General features: G+C 41.3%; 1 protein-coding gene across 1 annotated transcript in view; it reads right to left on the bottom strand.

The window, feature by feature from the left end:
* Positions 1-11,411: 11,411 nt before the first annotated feature.
* The window catches only part of SDC2 (syndecan 2), a 58,456-nt gene continuing 49,005 nt past the window's right edge, over positions 11,412-20,862 (bottom strand). Inside the window, exons 3-5 of the mRNA XM_065054057.1 lie at positions 15,850-15,983; positions 14,930-15,065; positions 11,412-13,663 (exon numbers count right to left, since the gene is read on the bottom strand). Of these exons, the coding sequence (XP_064910129.1) occupies positions 13,500-13,663; positions 14,930-15,065; positions 15,850-15,983 (434 nt within the window). The 3' untranslated portion in view covers positions 11,412-13,499. The remainder of the gene's footprint in view (positions 13,664-14,929; positions 15,066-15,849; positions 15,984-20,862) is intronic.

The raw sequence follows: 20,862 nt of genomic DNA, 5'->3' as shown, positions 1-20,862 counted from the left end.
CAACTACCTAAAAGGGGGTTGTAGCATAGGGATGTTGGTCTCTTCTCTCAAGTAACAAGTGACAGGATGAGAGGAAATGACCTCAAGTTGTGCCAGGGGAGGTTTAGATTGAATATTAGGAAAAAACTCTACTTGGAAAGGGTTTTCAGGCATTGGAACAGGCTGCCCAGGGAAGTGATTGAATCACCCTCCCTGGAGGTGTTTAAGGATGGGGTAGATGAGGCGCTTAGGGACGTGGTTTAGTGACAGTCTGACTCCATGATCCTGATGGTCTCTTCCCACCAAAGAGATTATGTGATTCAATGATGGCATTTTTTTTTTTTTTTTGGGGGGGGGGGGGAAGGGTGTCCATTAGTGGTGTGAGGACGTACAGCAAACAGACAAAGCACGGGGAGACTTCCTTGCTGCCTGCACGGTGGCACTGGCCTTTGCCCTGGGTGCTCCAGAGCACAGCAGTACCGAGCGCTGCAGTGCCGTGTGGTGCGTTGGTAGTTTCCAGCTGTCTGAGCGCCGTCCCTACCTTCACACTGCTGGGAACGGAGGTGGAGCCACTGCTCCTCACACACCAGCCCCCTGCACAGGTAACGCTGCACTCATTTAAATAAAGGTGTGTTTATAAAAACATTTAGGTAAATGAGTGCAATTTCTTCTGTAGATAAGATCTTAAAATGCAAACATGGGTCTTAATCTGCAAGCACTTGAATTGAAACTCTCAGTTGTTTCTATTTGAGTTAATGGGACTACCGAAGTGCTTACAGGTAAGTGCTTTTAGGATCAAAGGTCTTGGTGCATTTCCAAAAAGCTGCTGTAGCAGGAAGACAGTGAAGAATTTCCCTCTAAAATTCAACACAGTATTCCAATATTCATGAACTTTCTGCCTAAGTGAAAAGACTGTAATACTAATGAGCTTCCTGGGCGTGGATCTTGAGGAGGGATTTGAAGCATGCATTATTATAAGAAAACGGCTGTCCCTGCTAACCTGACTCCTCCATCCGTTTATTTGAGGAGATTCATTTGTATTTTTTCACTTGGTATGTTTTTTGCAGATGGGACTGTGTCCTCTGCTGTGCAGATCACGGAGCATGCTGGTGGGATGCAACAATACATTTCTCTCAAACTGCCTTGAGAGTCCCATTTGTAACAAACTGTTTAAATAAAAATGTTACACAAGTAAATGGTTGTCAGAAACCTGCCTGTCTGTTCCCTGTGCATTCTGTATATTCTTTACATATAGTGCCCAGTAAGTGTCCATCTGGGACTGTATCTCTGGAAAGAGATTAAATGCAGTGATTAAATAGTTACAAATGTTTTGCTGTAAGTCATGCAAGAAAATATTCCATCCTCCAAGTCTGGCTGTTGCACCCACAACATCTTGAAGATAACCACTAATGCTCAGCTTTCCTTTTTGCTTCCAATGAGAGACAGAACATAAGACAGGTCTGCATGAACAAGCTCATGTAAAAATGTACTTGCAGCATTTGAATTTAGGATTTTGGCTGATTCCTGAGAATGATTCCTTCTCTCTTCATTTACTGCTTTTACAATTAAATCACTTCCCAAAACTGGTTTCCCATTGATTTTTCCTGAATTAGCTTCCTTTGCTAATCCATCCACAGCCAAGGAGTCAGAAGGATGAGGGGTAATAAACCATCTTTTTGCTCTGCCGTCAAACAGTCAGAAGGATGGAGAGATCTTGGCATGGCATCCCAGGTCAGAGGGAAAAAAGCACACTGCTCCTTTCTTCTGTTGTCCTTGCCTAAGAAGTAAGAGCAAGTGAAGAGACATAACAGAAACTCTAGAGCTCTGCCTCCCAAGGCTCTTCAGCCAGCAACACGCACAAATCTGTTTATGGGTTTGAAACACATCAATACCCACTTGGCCTCAGGAAAGGTATTTCCATCACACCCATCCCTTACATTATTTTCTCATATTTTGCATTATTCACTAAATGCATAGTTTTGTTTTCATTTAGTTTGCAGCTTCAGGACTGTGGAATTGCTGTTCTTCCCTCCTCGGGATTGTAATTGTAAATCAGGGAGAGGCTGAAGCTGAGGAGACCTGTGCTCAGTTTCCCAGACTTTATAGACTAATAAACTGGGCAAAATCCTAGCCCCCTCCCCCCCGGAAATTACCTGTGTGATCCATCTTGCATTCTTCTGAACTCTTTAAGATTATTTAGGTGGTTGAGGGTCCCCATATGGATGTATCTTTACAAGGCTGGTGTGATGACACTGGTAGGAATAGTGTCAGAGTCAAGAACTTAATGTTCAAGAAAAAGGATTGGACATAGATAAATGTCAAAAATAATCAGAATTATCTGATTGTAATTTGGTGCTTCAGGGAATAAGCTGGTTTCTAACTCCTGGAAAGGAGAATGAAATCTAATGTGAGGACAGATCACACTTCTTACTGCTGGATTTTTTTCACTTTCTGTTATACAGTATATTATACACCAGAAGCAACTGGTGGAGTGTTCTGTTAGGCACAGTACACCACCCAAATGGATCCTGGTTCTCTTCTGACAGGACAGTCACTTGGTACTATGCTTCTCCCTGCACAGAATGGGGATGATGGATGATGCTGTTTTGTGGTACTTTGTTTTTCCGCTTGGTTTAGGCTACATGGTTTTTGGAGCAAGGACTACTTTGGTGGAGCTCTGAACTTTATTGAAGTCTCTAAAATGTGACTGTATTAAAGTAAGAAGAAATCACAAGCATATTCACATATTAATTATTAGGCAAGCTCAGAGCAGGGAGGGAGCTGGAAGAAAGTAGGAGATTCCTTTGAAAAGCTTCCAGCACTGGTTTAAACACAAAAGGGGTTTGAAGTGGGAGCACACTGTACCATCCTGAAGGAATTACCAATATTACAGTCACCCTTGTTTAGAACCATCCTCTCAATTTTATGGCATTTATTTACTTTACCAAATCATTTTCCATTTTTTCTTGACTCGGTCTCCCAGAAGTCTCCTCCAGGTCCACACTGCACTTCAGTACCACTAGAAAGTGTTTTCTTCATTTAAAGTTTTTTGTTGCTTTGCACTGTAGGCAGATAAATATGGACTGCTATTCAATGCAAACTTCAGCTTTTTCTTCCTCTTATTTTTCAGTTAAGGGAGCTGAAAAGAAATGTTCCTAAGTTTCCAAGAAGGACTGTTTCTCAGTTCTTTCTAAGAAGTGTTCAGGCTTGACACTGACTTGTATTTGTTTCCATTTATGCAGCCTGGCAGCAAATAAACATATCCTAATAGTGCATAAAACAGGGAAAAAGAAGGGACACTGTGAAAGAAAAACGGCAAGCACCTCGAGGCATTTGTTCTTCTACACAGTTCTGCTAGCTTTTCTGCTGCTATGTCAGAGACTTGTTTATTTCAGGCATCAAGAGCAGCATCAACCGAGAGCAGAACATCTGTCAGTAGTGGGTTGGTAATGCCTTTGCTTGGGATGCAGCGCAGCTGGGGCCTGTCCAGTGCTACAGAGGTTTACTGTCAGAAATCGGCACAAGTTGCCCCAAGTTTCTATGTGTTCTCATACTAAGTTGATGTAAGCCAACAAAATTCAGCTTCTCCTGCAGAAGTGAAATCTCCTCTCTGGACAACACAAGTCAACATATAGCTACTAGCAAAATGCCACTGTATATGTGCTGCAAGAACACAGTGATGTTGGCAGCTGCAAGCCCTGGGTCCTTACCCAGCGTGCAGCAGCCCTTCTGCTGTTTTAGCCACTCACAGAGAGGGCATGCAGCACCTCAAAAAAGGAGTGATGAACACACATGCTCCAGGGACATAAAAATGTCAGTGACTCATGACCCCACAAAAGTTCTGGCAGCAAAACTTGCTAGTAAGACATAGCCTGGCAGTGTAATTTCTCCTGCAGATTACTATAAGTTTACTTACAGGGGCAAAGGCTTTGCCACACCACAGAAAGGTTTCTATTAAGCATTGGTGGGAAGTGTTCTCACTTAAATCTCTGTGACTTGTGTTGCCATGGGTAGAGAGCAGATCATGGGCACCTGATGTAAAACCAGAGGTGCAAGGAGCCCCCTCAGTGCATTCCTGTGTGTCTCCAGGTCTTCAGGTAGCAATTGATCAAACAACATACGAGCCTTCCTCCAGTCCTGTGTTTACAAAGCAAAGACATTTGGATGCCTAACATCAATTATCACATATTTGCATTAAAATAAATACTGCTCTAAATAACTTTCTTTATGCTGAAGGAATTAAATTATAAATAGTTTCTCTCAGCAACTCTCTCCAGTACAGCTAGGTTCTTTTCATTATCTCAATATTTTTGTGAGGATAAAATCCAGGTTCGACTTAACACGTGTTTGTCCCAAACAAAGTTAAATCCATAAATACTTTTAAAAATGCAGATAAAATACTTCTTTTATTTCTGGATATATGGACTTAAAGGGAATCCTCTACCACGCCATTTAGCAAAGCAGCACTTTTTTCTTAAGACGTATATTGTAATGGTGATTTCCAAGTTCAAAGGACATCCAGTGCAACCCCACCACCCTGCATAACACACAGTTAGTCCCTGGGCACAGCTTGGGCTGGGTTGAACTGTGCTGAACATAGAATGTCCTGAGTTGGAAGGGACCCACAAGGATCATTGAGTCCAACTCCTACCCCTGCATATGAAAACCCCACAGTTCACACCATGTGTCTGAGGGTGTTGTCTAGTTGTTTCTTGAACACGTCAGGCTTGGAGCCCTGACACCTCCCTGGGGAGCCTGTTACAGTGCTTCACCACCCTCTGGGTGAAGAACCTTTTCCTAATGTCCAACGTGAACCTCCCCTGGCACATCTTCCTGCCATTCCCTCAGGTTCTACCGCTGGTTTCCAGAAAGAAGAGATCAGCACCTGCCCGTCCTCCTCCCCTTGTGAGGAAGCTGTAGCCATGATGTGGTCTCCCCTTAGTCTCCTCCAGGCTGAACAAACCAAGTGACTTTAGCCACTCCTCATGCAGCTTCCCCTCTGAAGCCATCACCAACTCCATAGCCCTCTTCTGGACACTCTCCAGTAGCTTTATATCCTTTTTATCCTGTGGTGCCCAGACCTGCACCCAGTGCTCCAGGTGAGGCTGCACCAGTGCAGAGCAGAGCGGGACAATCGCCTCCCTGCCTGGCTGGCGATGCTGTGCTGGATGCACTCAGGACACGGTTGCCCTCTTGGCTGCCAGGACACACTGTTGGCTCATGTTCAACTTGCCGTTGACCAGAACCCCAGATCCTTCTCTGTGGAGCTGCTTTCCAGCATCTCAACACAGGGTTGCCATGTCCCAGGTGCAAAATCCAGCACTTGCCCTTGTTAAACTTCATGTGGTTGGTGATTGCCCAGTTCTCCAATTTGTCCACATCCCTTTGCAGGGCCTCTCTGCCCCCATGAGTGTCAACAGCTCATCCCATTTTGTGTCATCAGTGAACTTGCTTAGTATTTCTTCAAGTCTTGCATCCAAGTCATTTATGAAGACACTGAAGAGGGGAACCCCGCTAGTGACTGGTCGTCAGCCCGACATGACCCCATTTACTAGAACCCTTTGAGCCCGGGTCATCAGACAATTGCTCACCCACTGCACTGTGTGTTTACCCAGCTGTGTGCTGGACATCTTGTCCAGGAGGATACTGTGAGAAACGGTATCAAAGGCTTTACTGAAATCCCAAAAGATCACATCAACTGACTTCCCTTGGTTGACTAGGTCGGTAACCTTGTCATAGAGAGAAATTAAGTTGGTCAAGCATGAGTTTCCCTGTTACAGAGTCTTCATACGGGATGAGCCAATAAAATATCCATCTAACAGAGGCAGATCAGAGGCAGATGGGAGGCTGAGAAGGAGTGTAGCCTCTCTGGGTAACAATGCTTCATCCATTCATTGTACTGGGAAGGGGAACATTCTTGGAGTGGCAGATACTAGACAGATGGACAGAAATTGAGTGACAAATCATTTGTTACCATCTGAACAGGGCCAGAAGTGAGAGGTGTTTCCTTTTGTGATGGGTTTTGAATGCAAACAGACACAACTCTCCACTCAGTGTGTGGATGCATGCTTTGAGACTCGGCTTCACCAACATCTAATTTCAGGTTAAACTGCAAGACTTTGAACAGGCTGCTCAAGTCAAGCACAGATAGTTTAGCATTAATCATTTGAACTTCAAAAAAATGTGATTCTGCAAAAGAGTCAACATGTTACTATCAAAACGAAATAAAAATTTGGAGTCTTCTTCTGATCTTCTATAGCATATATTTAGAAGATGACATGATTCTTAATCAGTTTTGCAAAGTCTGCCTGATCACAGTTGGAAAGCTTTGATACATATGCTGAAAAGTGAAGAGCTGCTATACCAAGAACTTGTGTAGAAGAATATATTGCTTATTTAAGGACAGGCACAGTATTTCTTAGAATCTGGAAGAGCCAGACCTGAACAAGACTATGCAGTTTCAGATTCTGCATTAAAAGTCTCATCAAGAAAGGCTGAAGTAAAATTCCACTTAGCTTTTAGTGGTTGAATATGTGTCATCAAAAATACAGACTGGCAGAGAAAAATTGATGATTTCTTCTGCCAGAGATGTTACAAAAATCAAACCATGAATTGGGAGAAGTCACATGGCTGAGCACCTGTAACCAGTTTTTGAGATGATAAAAGAAAACTTTAGGCTCTTTGACAGCTCTTCTGTAGGTATAAAATTATTTTTATTTTTTATTTATTTTCAGGCTTTTTTTATAAAACCACTTAGAAGCTGAAAAAGCAGGAAAGCTTGTGCTCTTCCTACCAATGGTAAAAAAGAAGATTGAGACCTACTGGTTTTAAAGTCTTAACAGACATTGCAATTGGAATTACTCCATTCAAATAAATAACTAGCAAAAATGTTGTTGCCTAATATATAAGTTACTTCCAGTCATTACATATGCTTTAGAGTCAAAATATTTTTGTTAATCTTTGTTCTGATGTGCTTAATATATTTCATTTTATAAGAACTGCTAATTTTATGCATTCTTAATGAAATCTCAATTTCCATTGAAAAGCAAGTTGAAAAAAATAAAAGCTATAAGCTGAATCATCTGGTAAATAAATACTTATTTACGATATTTAACAGAACATAATGAAAGAACTAGAACATAAAAATGGAAGTTAAGCTTTTTAACAGCATAATTATATAAATAGTGTGCTCCTACAGAGCAAAAATAAGTATAAAATTTACTGTAAAGATTAAATTAAAGTTCACAAGTCATCTTGTTTACTGGCCAATGAAAACCAATTTTCTTTAAGAAAATACCTGAAGAGGTGAAAGCTGATGGTTTGAAGAAAGATTACTGGCCGCTGCTTTGATTGCAGTCAGTAATTTGAACTGACTGTGATTCTCAGGGAAGGTTTTGCTACGGGATGCAGCTCAGATAATGAAGATTTTCCAGAGCTGCTCCCAAAGCTTTGCCTCACCAGCAGGAAGGCGGTGGAGCCCCCAGCCTGACACCAGGCCAAGGCAGGGTCCTTCATTCCAGCGTTTTGGTCTGAGAGGGGGTTAAGCTTTGCCCTCAGCAATCTGAGGCTCGGCCCCAGAAGCTGTTCCTTCCCAAGAAGAGGTTTTTCCCCAAGTCAGCATTAACTCAGTTGGCACTGATGTCTGCTCCAGGAGGAAGCACGTGCTCCGCTTCTCTTCACAAGAGACTCTTCTGTTAGCTCTGCGGTAAGGAAAATTATAGGGATAAATGATGAAAACTGAACTTTGGTCTGTTTTACATTCTTTCAGTGTGTTTCTGTTTAGTGTGATGGTTGGTGACTTCTCTGCTGCCTCTACATTTAGAAAGGGGAGTATAAGGGACAAGAGAATAGTTACATCAAAAAGTGAGTCTGTTCCCATTTGTCTTTGGTATTCTCTGTGGAGTTGTAGTGTTTAGAGAAAGCTCCTGTTCCACTGCAGGAGCTCAGCAAAAAGGGCAACCAACTTTGTTTAGAATCCAGGACTACATGGCCATACAATGTGGGTGGGTAACTAAGACACAGAACTTTTTCCTCCACAGAACTTAGTTTCCCACCACTAGATAAGCTCCAAGTAGCTTGTCTGGGGGAATTATTGTTCTTTATACGTAAGCACTGAGTTCATTTTAGGACTAAAAATAGAAAAAAAATCAGAAGCTTCCTCTGCATTCGACAAATCAACACAAGATCCATGGGAAAAAGAATTGCATAATGCCCCAGAAGAAATCTAAATGAGTTAAAGTCACCCCCTACAGAGAACTTAGGCTCTGTTTATTTTCAACAAACTATCACAGGTTTTGTAATGTTTTTCTGGAAGTTTTTTACAAGTATTCCCTTCCTCTCACTCTGGGCTGGGGCTGAACTGCCAGGCTGGAAGAATTCTTTGGACTTGACCTTCAACCATGAGAGATGGTAGCCCTCAGCCCTGGCCCAACTACAGCAGTTTTAAAGCTGCAATGTGAATTAAAAAGGCGTTAGGGGTAGTGAAAGCTTGACATCTCCCAAGCACGGAGAAGAAATGGAAAGTTGCTTCAACATGCAACAGCACATCTCAACTGCAAAGCCCTGGTTGCACGGCTCATCTGTTTCTTCCCACCTCCCATGGACAAAAGACAACTCAGATGCTCCCAAGTGCAAGTCAGCACCCTAATTGTTGCTTCCTGACACCCTCCCAGTACCTCCTCTGGGTAGCAGAAGGCACCCACGGTCAGCCTGGTAGATCCTCCACCATTCTGCCATAGCAGTTCCTCTGCAAATCTGAGGGGCGCGCAGCCAGCAGAAGCTGCGACTGGCAACATGTGCAACAGGTAGCACAGAACCCCGACTTGCTGGGAAGCTGTATGCAAGCAAGAGAATCTCTAAGGGTATGACACCAACATCTGCCCCCTTTTCTGCCTACAGATTCTCTCTCTTAAGAGCAAATTCAGTGTGACGGCAACAGCTCAAGAAAACAAAATGCCTTGTAACTTCCAGTGGAAAATATGGGCTGTCAGGACAGTTTCTCTTCCTGCCTTCTTTCCAATCCCCCCAATTTAATGTCTGTAGTTCTACATGGGCCCTGTCTCCTCCTCCCCTCCATCCCCACTAGAAACTAACTTCAGCTAATGCAAACACATAGAAGGTTTTTCAGATTTCCACCCACACAAGCAGCTACACTGCATATCCAATGCACATGTGAAATTGTTTCACAGTGGTCAGGGCAGGAGCCCACATTTCCATTTCTATCTCTACTGAGCTTGAGTTTTATCATCTGTTTGTTTTGAAAGAAAAAAAAAAACAAACCCAAAGCAAACCAAACCACCACCAAAGAAACCTTATGTTACTTCACAGGGGAAGAAATCTCAGCAAAGCATCTTTTCCACTGGCAGGGTTGGGTTACAGCTCCTCCACTCCCACCCACGCAGCTGAACCCAGCGCCTGGTCAGCCTGAGAGTCAGGAGGAAATGAAACGCACATGTCTGCATCCCCCTCCTGCCCCAGCTCTTTGGCAAAAACGCTTTTCTGCTTCAGCCATAAACCACCCCAGGACCAGAAGAGGTGCCAGGGAGGGGGATACTTGCTGTATCTTTTCTCAGACAAACTGCACAGCAAAGTTGTGCTTCCTCAACCTGAAGAAGTTTTGGAAAGGCAATGCTCTAGAAGTTCACAGCATGGAGTTTTCACACCACAGTTCAGAGCTCTGTCATACACAGGCAAGAGCTTAAATGTAACAAACCTAATATTAAAACTCATGATCAGTAATATTGCAAATTCCTTAAAGAAAATGATGCCAGTATGACTAAGCAAGTGCTAAGTTACAAATATAACCAACTGCAAATTTTAAAAACTGGCTATATTACTTCCATCTGTAAGAATAGTTTCCATAGAGATCTTTTTCCCCTCAGATTCCTTTTCCCCTTGTTTGCTTACTTAAACAAAGAATGTAATACTAAGTATGCTATCATCATTTCCCTCACATCCACAGATTTTGTTTAATGTTTATCTGGATACTTCTTTCCTTACAAAAGTTTCCTGTATTCCGTATGTTGCTTAAAAATAGTATCTGTCATTTAAGACTGCACTCCACCATCATTTCAGTTACACAGCTCCAAGAGGAAGAAAAAAGAGCAACAACTAGCCAAAGCTGCAAAATATGCTGCTCCCTTGTTAGGAGATACAAGAGGACAACTTTCGGTTTAATTTATCCTATTTCAATGAAATGAAATGTTCAAAGTGAAGAGAAAATTAGCAACACCGCCTGTAAACATAAGCTACAATTCACTTTTAAAGCTGGCAAGTAGAAGAACACGGAACTCAACTTCTGAGGTTATTTTTCCACAAATAAACCAAAGGTGAGAGTCTTCTTTTAACATACGCTTTACGTTACTTATATCAGGCTTAATTTGCAAAGAATCTGAGGAAGTAACCATTTATAAACCAGAGTAAATCAAAGCAAAATGGCATTTTGATAAACACTAGAGCCTATCAATCACAAGGAGGCGTTGGATCAGGTTGCTGAGGAATTTCAGAGCTGCTACAGCAGCTCCAGCAGAGATGAGCCCTGGGTGTTTAGGAAAAGCCCATCCCAGAAGTACAGATGCCGCTGCTGGCTGTGGGCATGTGGCGCAGCATCCACTGCCTGGCACCAGCACTCCGAGCTGCCCAGCAACATCCATGAGTCGCCAGAGTATTGCTAGAAACACACCCAGGAAGGGGAGAACAAAAGGGAAGCAAAAGCGAAGAGCAGCTCGTGCTGGGATGTGCATTCAGCTGCCCATTTCTTCTGAACAGCGTTGCTGGAAGCCAGGTGTCTGCGTCAGCCTGGTTCTCCGACTGATGAGAACTGAACCAATGTGTATCATCGAGACGATAGCTCTGTTAGAATTTTTCCCTAATAGTATGGTTTGGCACTGAAAAGAGAAAGGCAAAGAGATCACAAAATGATAAATGCTACTATCACGCCCATTGCATGTTAAAGAAGTTTTGAGGTTTTATTAGGGAGGGAGGGAGAGAGGACTGCAATACTTTAAGCCCATGTACGCAGCTGAAGCATTAAACCTATTCTGCGTGTAACAGAGCAGATAATGGATGTGTATGGGGAAAAAAAGGTGAGTGGTGAAATAGAGCTGAAAGTTTACCATTGCTTCTGCTTGCAAAGCAGATGCAGGGGAAACCCAACAACCATAATATTTGGTAACCTGCATAATTACAACAAACGTCTATGTTGGATGAAGTGTCCTGTGCGTTAGGTATACAGGCAGAAATATTCACAAATTAAAAAAAATAGCTTCTTAATATTAATTTGCTTATGAAAAAAGAGGAGATAATTTATCTAGTGTTTAATATTTATAGCTATACTTACAGTGATATTCATTGCACCCTTAAAGAAAATCCAGATCTACTATTATACCTTAAGCAAAGTGGGCTTCAAAAAACTGGATGTCAGACTATACAAATAAAGTATTAGTTTAGGCATGGTAGACTTTATTTTGGCACTTTAACAAATGCTTTATTTTACAGCAGTGGCACAGCATTTGCCAGAAACTTTCTTTTCTTGGCACAGTTATTTCAAGCAGTTATTTTACTAATTGAATTTCACTAAATATTGCACAATAAGATATACCTGTTAAATTCTTACCCTGTTTTTACTTGTTGAACTTGTATGGCTTTGAAAAACTTGCCAGTAAGTATAAGTAATTTAAAAAGCAATATATTAAATATTATAGCACAGGACAGCGTTTGTTTGTTCCTAAATGACCACTGAACTTGGGACAGCAACAAATACAAGTTACGCAACTCTTATCTGAAGAGCTACCAGATCTTATTTACAATACATTGCCATTTCTGAGAAGCAGTTCAGCTTGACATCCTGAACACCTATATTTTGAAAATCCCAAAAATGAAAAATGAGGAGGTTAACAGAGCAGAAGACGAAGCCATTTGTCTGTTACAAAGCATAATATAAGGAGGCAGACTATCATCTTCTCCACTTGCCCCTCTATCCAACACCTATCTGTGGTCTAAGCAACAGAGCCTTTTCTCTTCTACTTGGAATATGTCTTTCTTCTCTTACGAAGATATTCCACTTCTCTCAACTCTTCTGCTGGAGTCCGAGCAGAATAAATCAAAATCCTCCAAAAGACCGGGGAAAAACCAAACCAGAACAACAAATCAAAAACCAATATACACAATAAATGAAACCGGGTACTCCTTTGAATTTTACAGTGTGGAAAACAACATTTGCAGGACGAACAGGTCTGTGTCAATACTGCCATTAAATATAATGCAAAGGTCGAATGACTCATAACTCATACACCAGATGCAAGACTTAAACATTCCCACTTTTCTCAGCAATAAATCTGGTCCAAGGATCATCCTGATCAGCCGCCTTTTTTTTTTTGGTCTGGATTTTTAAGCTCTACTAGATGTACTCTGTGACATTAAAACATAAGCAAATAGACATAAAATGAAAAGCGTACAAAAGTATATCACAATGGAATTCTCAGTATTAGGCCACATGATTTATTCAGTAGTGTTTATGTTCCCAAATTACAATTATGTCTATCCATGTAAGACTACAAAAGTTACCATTAGAATTGTCTGTGCTTATAAAATACCAACATTTTCTTTTACTGTTATATACTCATTAACACCAGTCTGCGACAAGTTACATATAATCATAGGCACTTCAAAGGCTTTAAAAGACGTTTACAACTTAAATGAATTTTCAAAGAACAAAAATTTAAACCCCTACTTGTACCTTCAAATTGCAAATAATTAACAAACACAGTGGCCATAGAAATCTGCAGAAACTTCTCAAAATACTGTTAGAGTCTTTGGGTTTGCTTAGGTTTGTCAGTAGCTTACTCCAAATCTTCCTTACAGGAGATTTGTTTAGTAAGAATATGACTACACAGTTTGTAGTAATAATCCAATTTTACACATTAATTTGCTGTTACAAATCTCACTGAAGCTACAGGTACGCTGAGAAACAATGCAAAGTGTAAAATTGATATTCTGACACTTGAATTTATACAAAGTGGAGGTTAAAGTTTACATAGCTGAAAAATTACATTTACACTAGAAGTTACTGTCATCTGAATTATCTGAAGACAAATTGCACCATGACAACTACAAAAAGGCATTTGTTGGAAACAGATAAATTAATGAAATAAAAACTAAATTGTAAGATCAATCTGAGACATGCCGACAAAAATTAAACAGCTTTCATTGAACCATAGGATAAAACAATAATTTTCATTATTTTATATTTATGCATAAAGTTTTAAAAATGATTCCGTGAACATCAATGGTTTTATAAAATAATGCTTTGCCACTGTTATTCACAGAACACTGCAAATGTTAAGTTTTAATTTTACATTTTTAAAGGAATACATGAAAAGTTTTAAATACAATGGGATTTTATCATAAAGGTGCCGTAATGGCTCTTTAATGAAAAAAAAAAAAAATCTTCATTATTCTATGCAAAAGCTTTATTTAAAAAAGTTCAGTGATCTCATAAATAGAGACACTAAATAGGAATTTTATGCATAAAACTCCTTAGTAGGTGCCTTTTGATAGGCAGCACAGGATGGTTTACGTTCACCAAGGTCGTAACTGCCTTCATCCTTCTTTCTCATGCGATATACCAGCAGCAGGATAAGGAAGATTGCGAACAGAAAACCGATAACTCCGCCAGCAATAACAGCTGTAATCAAAGAAACAGAGATTCACAACATGCCAGAATAAGACGTTTAGCACCATGTTTCTTTTACATCTCACACAATGAGTTTGCCATTACTTTCAAATTACAGAAAAGGACTCCTATTATGCAAATGTCTTGATTACTAGTATCCTGAAATGTATTCTCAGAAAGTCTGTTTATGTTCATGAAGTTAATCATTTAAAAGCACATTGTACCTCTAAGTCAGTGATCCAACAACCCAGTTTTTAAAAAGCTATTAATTTTTTTCCAAAGCCTCAATTAAGAAAGCCACCCATACTGCCAGAGCATAAAGTTGTCTTCATTTATAATAATAACACTTGTTTCTTTCAAACTCATTTTTCAACAGTTAACATTTTCAGCTTTAAAAGAGCTATTTTGTTACACTAGCTAAAAAATTGATTTTGCCTTTTTTTCAATCAGTTTTCACTCTGACTCTCGATTGAAACGAATTTCCTGTTAACGAGTACCAGGAGAACATTTCATGGAGCTGTAGGGACAGAGTCATTACATTCATTGTGCACTTGCGAGTGTGTAGAAAGTATCAACTCCAACCAGACTTCAAGAGCAAACCCACAAACTTCCACTGATGTGTATATTAAGGCTATTTCCCATTTTGGTGCTCAGAGAAATATGTGGTCCAAAACTGGGAGCCATGAAGGCCAAACAACAGTCCCTCCAAGGACGTGGGGGAAAAGCATACTTGTAAACACTGGTTTTTTGCCAAAAAACCCTCATGTGTATGAAAGCCATGTGAAAACACTGGTGGCCAGTCTGTGCCTCCCTGGGTTATGCATGGAAACAGGCCTTCTATATCCTAAGGAAAGTGCTCATCCATCCCTCTCCATCCAGCCATCCAACCACCCCTGCCATAAGCTACTCCTGCACAGTGTCCATCTGCACCAGATGGACCAGACAGTGATGTGCTCTCAGGAGTGAGGGTGAGAAATACATTTCTGCACCGTGAGCACCAATCCCAATTGTGACTCATTTCTGAGCTGTGGAAGCTCCAGATATTCAGCAGGCAGTATTCAACTTGCAGGCATAAAATCAATTAGCAAGACTTCACTATTACATAACTCCAGAAGATGCCCATCTCATTCTCATCAAATCAACCATTGGCTACCCCCATGAATGTGTTTAAGGATCTATCAAGAAAACACAAACACTGAGTTTGCATTATTTGATATGGATGCTTTCTGTTTTCTGTGCTATTTCTGGCAAGTTGGATGTTGGTAAATGACACCTCACCTGCCAGAACTTCTGTTCTCTGGAAGAGATTTTCTGAATGTTTCTCAGTGAATACATCGGTGTCGTCCCCTGGCTCATCACTCTTTTTCTTGGCATCTGTCTCAGGCCTTTCCTCTTTATCAATTTCTTCAGGTGACTGTGGCACAAAACAGAAAACAGAGCATTGCTTACAGACAGGGAGCACCAAGTCAGCACAATCACTGCCCGTCATGGGCAGCCATGAAGCTGTGGCTCCACGCACAGACTCCACAATACCCACAAACACAACACATGGGAAGCTCTTTGGCCACAGAAAGCTGTGCTAGATGTTGTAACTGGATCTATTTGGCATCATGATGTTGGAATGAAAAACACTATCCACAAGTTTAAAACCCTCAAAAGTGTATTTAGCAAATGGCTGTTAAATATTGACTGTGTTTATAAGAATAATAGCATCTGCATGAAATAACAATTCTGAAATTAACACATCAGGTATGTCATATTCAGAATGCCTTTGAGGGTAACTTAGACAATATTACCCATGGTGGTAGAAGGAAATACTGAAATACTAAATGGAACCTGGCAAGTGTTCCAAGTATAGCCAAACCACACAACATTCTCCTTTGAGAAGGGAAGTTTCATGTAGAATTTTTGAATACCTCTTTGAGAGATGTAAAAAAGGTACGGCTCAGTCTCAAAGTTATAATGAGAAACTGTCTTGTGTATCACTCTTTTTTGCATCTCTCTTTTCTTCCACGTGAAATGCAGATGTCCCTATGCAGACTTTCTAGCAGGAATAAAGCCCTATTCATTTAACAGGCTGCAGTAGCATTAAGTTTGTGAGGGTTTTTTAATCCATATGAACCGAACAAAGTTAATATCAAGCCATCAATGGGGAACAGCTGAACCATTTTAAATGGTGCTCCTCTCCAGTCACACACCTTTGTTTGTGCAGGCACCTTGGTCTGCGTTTTCACTGTGGTGGTCTCAGCCCTAGATGCATCACTAGTTGTTGGTAACTTTGGAAGTACTCTGGATGTTGTTATCACTGCGCTATCCTCATCTTCTTCAGCACCTGGAGACAAAAAAGTTGACATTTCATTAACCTGTGAAATTCTTCCAAAACAATTACATTTTTCATGATAACACCAAGGCAGGGGTGCTTGCACAGCTCATGCTAGGAAAAGGGCCTAGATGACAATGCCTGCTAAGATAAAGAAGCAAATGCAAACCATGTGCCCCAAACTGTCAACATGATATTCACCCTAAGTGATCCCATGAAAGAAGAAGAAGAGACCATTGGCTGGATTAAGCAGTAACCAGGAAATTACCACGATATTTCTGAAACAGAGGAACCAGCCTGAAAAGAAGTATGAAAGAAGCATAAACGCTTGTAACGTGGGGAGAAACCCTGGAGTGTCAGCAGCAGCCATCAGGGCTGGTGTGACCCTGTTTGATGTGGCCCCATGGCACTAAGGGCTCTGCTGGGGCTTGGCAGTGCCACCTCCCACCCTGAGGGTGCCCTGGCAGCCACCTCCAGCTCTCCCACAGTCATCACAGGGGCACCCCTGGAACCTGCACCCTGGAGTGCAAGGTCACCTCCTGGGGGTGCCAGGAGGTGGTGGGGCCACAGGATCACACAGGGCTGGGGACACCTGTGTCTCTCACGGTGGGGGTGTATGGGCAGAGGGTCCTGCACAGCCAGCTGAGGGGAGCTTGTACACCCCAGGGCCTGTGAGACAGGGGGGCTGTGTGTGTACAAATTTGTGTGTGTGTGTGGCACGTGTTGGGATCCGTTACAGAGGGGCAGCTGGAAATTTGTAGTTGCATGTTACCATTTTTTAAGTGCCTGGTATTGTGGTTATCTGTTGTATTACTGATGCTAAGCCCAAAAATACAGTTTAATGACTGCCAGTCAATTGCACATCATGAATAAATCAATCAGTAAACATCTTTATCCTGACTTGACTTAACCACATGAACTGAACAGTTTTTCCCTGTAGCACACGGCTTCAACAACAAAATCTCTCCTCTACAGCAAATCTATTAAACATTCAGACATAAAAAACCAAGTAGTTTCTGTCTACAGTAAGATTGCCATTATGTTTCAGTCACTAGAAATTCACATACTTTTAAACTTCACACAATTCAGCAGCCTTTTTATTTTGAAATAAAGAGGAGAGAAAACTCCCTAAAGATGACCTTAAATTTAATTTCCTCCACATTCAAAGCCCGGCTGGAGTATGAAGGCTCCTTTAGAATAAGATAATGGACATGTCTAATAAATATCCTTTAGAGATACTGGAAGGAAGAAGACACAGACAAGAGACTAAACTATTGCGAAGCCTGAAAGAGGAAAAGATCGACCTATTCTTGGAGCACTCCTTAGGAATCTCAATGTGTTCTACTCATTACAGACACTGGTTACCCAAGTAACTATTGGGCAATAAATCCAGCAAATGTGCATAAGAGTAATTCCTAACAAATAAAAACATATCCTCTTTCAGCAGAATAGTGTGACTCATTCATTCCAAACTGACTTTTTATCTTATTTTGTAGGGAAAGAAAAAAGGCTGAAAATAAGAGCATAATGACAAAGTTTTGAACTCATGATCAAGAATTATATACATTTGTCATTGAAAGGACGGGCATTAACAAAACAACAACTAAAATAGCTTCTGTACTGTAGAAAAGAAAATTTGGAATAATTTTTTTAAAAGTACTACATGAAAGCTACCAGCACAGAATAATACTGGAAAAGCCTTCAGAGATACCAAAATTGCAGTGCAACCTCCAGGATAAAGACCTCACAACAAGAACCAGGTATTTTCCTGAAATGCTGCTCAAAGATCAAAAACTACAACATCCTGCTTCAAAACAGAGGTAAGGAAAGGCATCCAACAGGAAGAAATTTTCTGGCTTTGCCTCAAGAGTTTTCTTTGAGAAATATGGGCCCAATGGATAGCTCAGCCTGCTTTACCTTCCAAAGTTCCTCCAAATTATACAAGACTCTCACAGTCAAGGAAATTAAAATCGATGATCAGATTGGAGATCTGATAAAACATGCTTTGAGAGTACAGAATTTTACTTTCTTCTTTTTATGAAATTATAAGCCCCATTTAATCGTAACTGCTCCTCCAGATCCTTAAATGCCACCTTCGCTCCAGGCAATAGCTGTGTCTGTCAGATAAAATGGTGTAACAGGTCTGAATCTCTCTGGCTACGGAGAATGCAGATCTCCAGTCTCCCAACAAAGAGGTGACTAATCTAGCTCCTGGACTAGTCACTAGATTTGCACCAAAGGTACCCAACTCCTCTTCTGTACGATCTCAGTGGAATCCTGACAATTCCAAAAACATCGGGGCACCTATAGTTTAGACCTGACTCAGGTACTGGCTCAAGCACGTCCCCATGGTTCCTGCTTTCTAATTAGACTTATTTAGAGAGGTCTCTGCTTGGCATGGAGTTGGTCTAAACAAGGGGAGGGCATTTCCTTTCCTAAACTGAAAGTAGTATTCTCAGAATTACCAGTAAAAAGGACTGAGGGATCAAAAAAACCTCTCCAATGCTCTGCAGAATATTGTAAGAGCATTTTACGTAGTATGATGTTCCCTGAGAGGCGAAAAAAAAAAAAAAAAAAGAAAGAAAAGAGAACCACTCTCCTTGCTATATCCAAATAGGATTGGAAAGGAAAAAACCTACAGACTACAATGAGCAAAACTTCCGACTAGGTTGCTAAGATGAATCCTGTGAAATGGTTGCAGTATAAGAGCTTACTTCTTCCTCTTAAAAAAATCACTGTCTCTTTAGATGATTTCTGGATTTGGTCAGCTTGGGTGATGGTGCTGGGTACTAACTGCCGCGAGTCCCTCTACAAACAGATACTACCCTCTTAGAGAGGGCACCGCAAAAACCCTGTAGTAATAAAACCCATATCCATCTTTGTGGTAAAGAGTTGAGAGCTCTCAACTATCACATATCCATTGCAGCCTCTTCAGAATGCCCAACTGCTGCCTTAATAGTGGTCAAAATAGCTCTAAATTGTGCTGTAGTATTGGAGATATCTAATATAGCCCTCAACGATGTGTCTATTAGCTGCCCCTTGGATGACAGGAAAGCAAACGCTCTTTCACATTCCTGGTGCTTGAGGAAACTTGTCAAGAAATCAAGACTCTGCCAGCTTAAATCACTGTATACTACAAAAAGCCCACAGTAGTTAGCACTCCTACTTGCAAAGCAGCCAATGAGTAACCCTTCCTCCCAAACAAATCCAACCATTTCCCCCTATCTTTTGGCATCAGGTTCATCTGCTGTTGCACATCACACTCTGGGAGTACTACCACCATAAGCAAACTTGTCATAAGGTGAGCACACACATATCCACCATCTCTTTCACACCTTTCATCTCTATCATCAAGGTGGCACATACCAGAATGAAACATTTTTAGCTGGCTTATCTCACCCCCTTGAAAAGCCTCCAACACAACCCTTAATCAACACAGCATTAGGCAACCAGAGATGACACTGTAAACATAACACTAGTGCCCTGTCAGGGAACTGCAGCTGAAATAAATAGGGACAGCACAAGGATGTTGTGTATCTGGCAATCCTCACCTGAGGAGGGAACAAACAAACAAAGAAACCCAAGACACAAACATCAAAAAGAACAAACAACAAAACTTGAAGAAAGTAAAAGGAAGAGTCTTAACAGAACTGATGTGTACTGAAGATTCTGTCCAGCACAAGAAAAACACACTTTCAAACACTATCACTGTAGGTTTTTGCATTAAAGGACCTGGAGAACAAGACAGACAATGTCACAAAGCATGTTTGGGGCTGGTGTAGCAGGTGGACAGAAGAAGCTCTTGCCAAGCTGAAAGGCACAGATGAATGGGGCCTTAGGAAGTAGAAAAATGAACAGTTGCTGTGTTTCCTGCCCCACTGGAGGGGAAGCACACTAGGAGAGGGGGTGTCACCCCATCTGGAGTGCCCATGCCTCCCCCCAAAACCATGGTCACCCAGCCCTGCTACCACCTGTCACCCAGCCCCACACCACACTTCCACTGGGCTCCTAAACTGCCCTTGGGCCCTGGAGCGGAACTTCAGCTTCCCATTAGATCTGCTCTTGTGTTTCTTGAAGGAGCTCCAATCCCACCATCATAACTTTCTTACAAGAACAGTTCTAAGACACAATGTCAGTCTAGACCTAATTCATCCTGAGCTCACATTCTCAACTCAAGCTGCTATTGACTGAGAAATATTAGACTGCGGGGAGGGAAGAAGGGGAAGGAAAATCTGCCTCAGATTCTGATATATATTGCATGGAATTATTTACCAGGACTAACTTAAGACACAAGAATTAGACAGTTTTCCAAAGAACATGTAGATAAATCTAACAGAGATGGTGGCTTTCCTTAACATAAGGGTAGTCATGCTGCTTAGCAGGTCCACTTCCAGGTACCTGCAAGACCAGGGTTCAGTTAAGATCTTCTATGCCAGAGGAAAAACTAATAATAGTTATAAAAGCACTGAAGTTGTATATAGGCAGAAAAACTTATTTTTACTCTTTTATTATTATGCAATTCACAAATACCTACACTAAAAAGAGTGATGACACACTGACGCATCTCCTCAGAGATGGAGACTGCAAGAAGGAAACAATGGACTAATGAATTCACTATGGACTTTCTGATGTTAATACAAGACAATCAGGAAGCAGGCATGGCCCCTTCAGAAACTCTTGACCAAATGATTTGGACTGAACACTTGGGCAGACAAACATCAGTAGCTGAATGCACATCAAGAATAAAGAGGCTGTGAAAGGAAAGTAAAAAACCCCAACACCGTCACCTTTTTTTCTCCTTAGAAAAAGCCTTCAGCCAATTTCTAGTTTGAAATGTGTCGTGCTTACAGTGACACTTGTCCATGTTAATGCTGCTTGCAGACCTGCAAGG

Source organism: Columba livia, chromosome 2 (genome assembly GCF_036013475.1).
Source record: "Columba livia isolate bColLiv1 breed racing homer chromosome 2, bColLiv1.pat.W.v2, whole genome shotgun sequence".
In the NCBI taxonomy this organism is placed as follows: Eukaryota; Metazoa; Chordata; class Aves; order Columbiformes; family Columbidae; genus Columba; species Columba livia.
The sequence above is the reverse complement of the archived record's forward strand: the minus strand, read 5'-3'. Positions and strand labels throughout refer to the sequence as shown.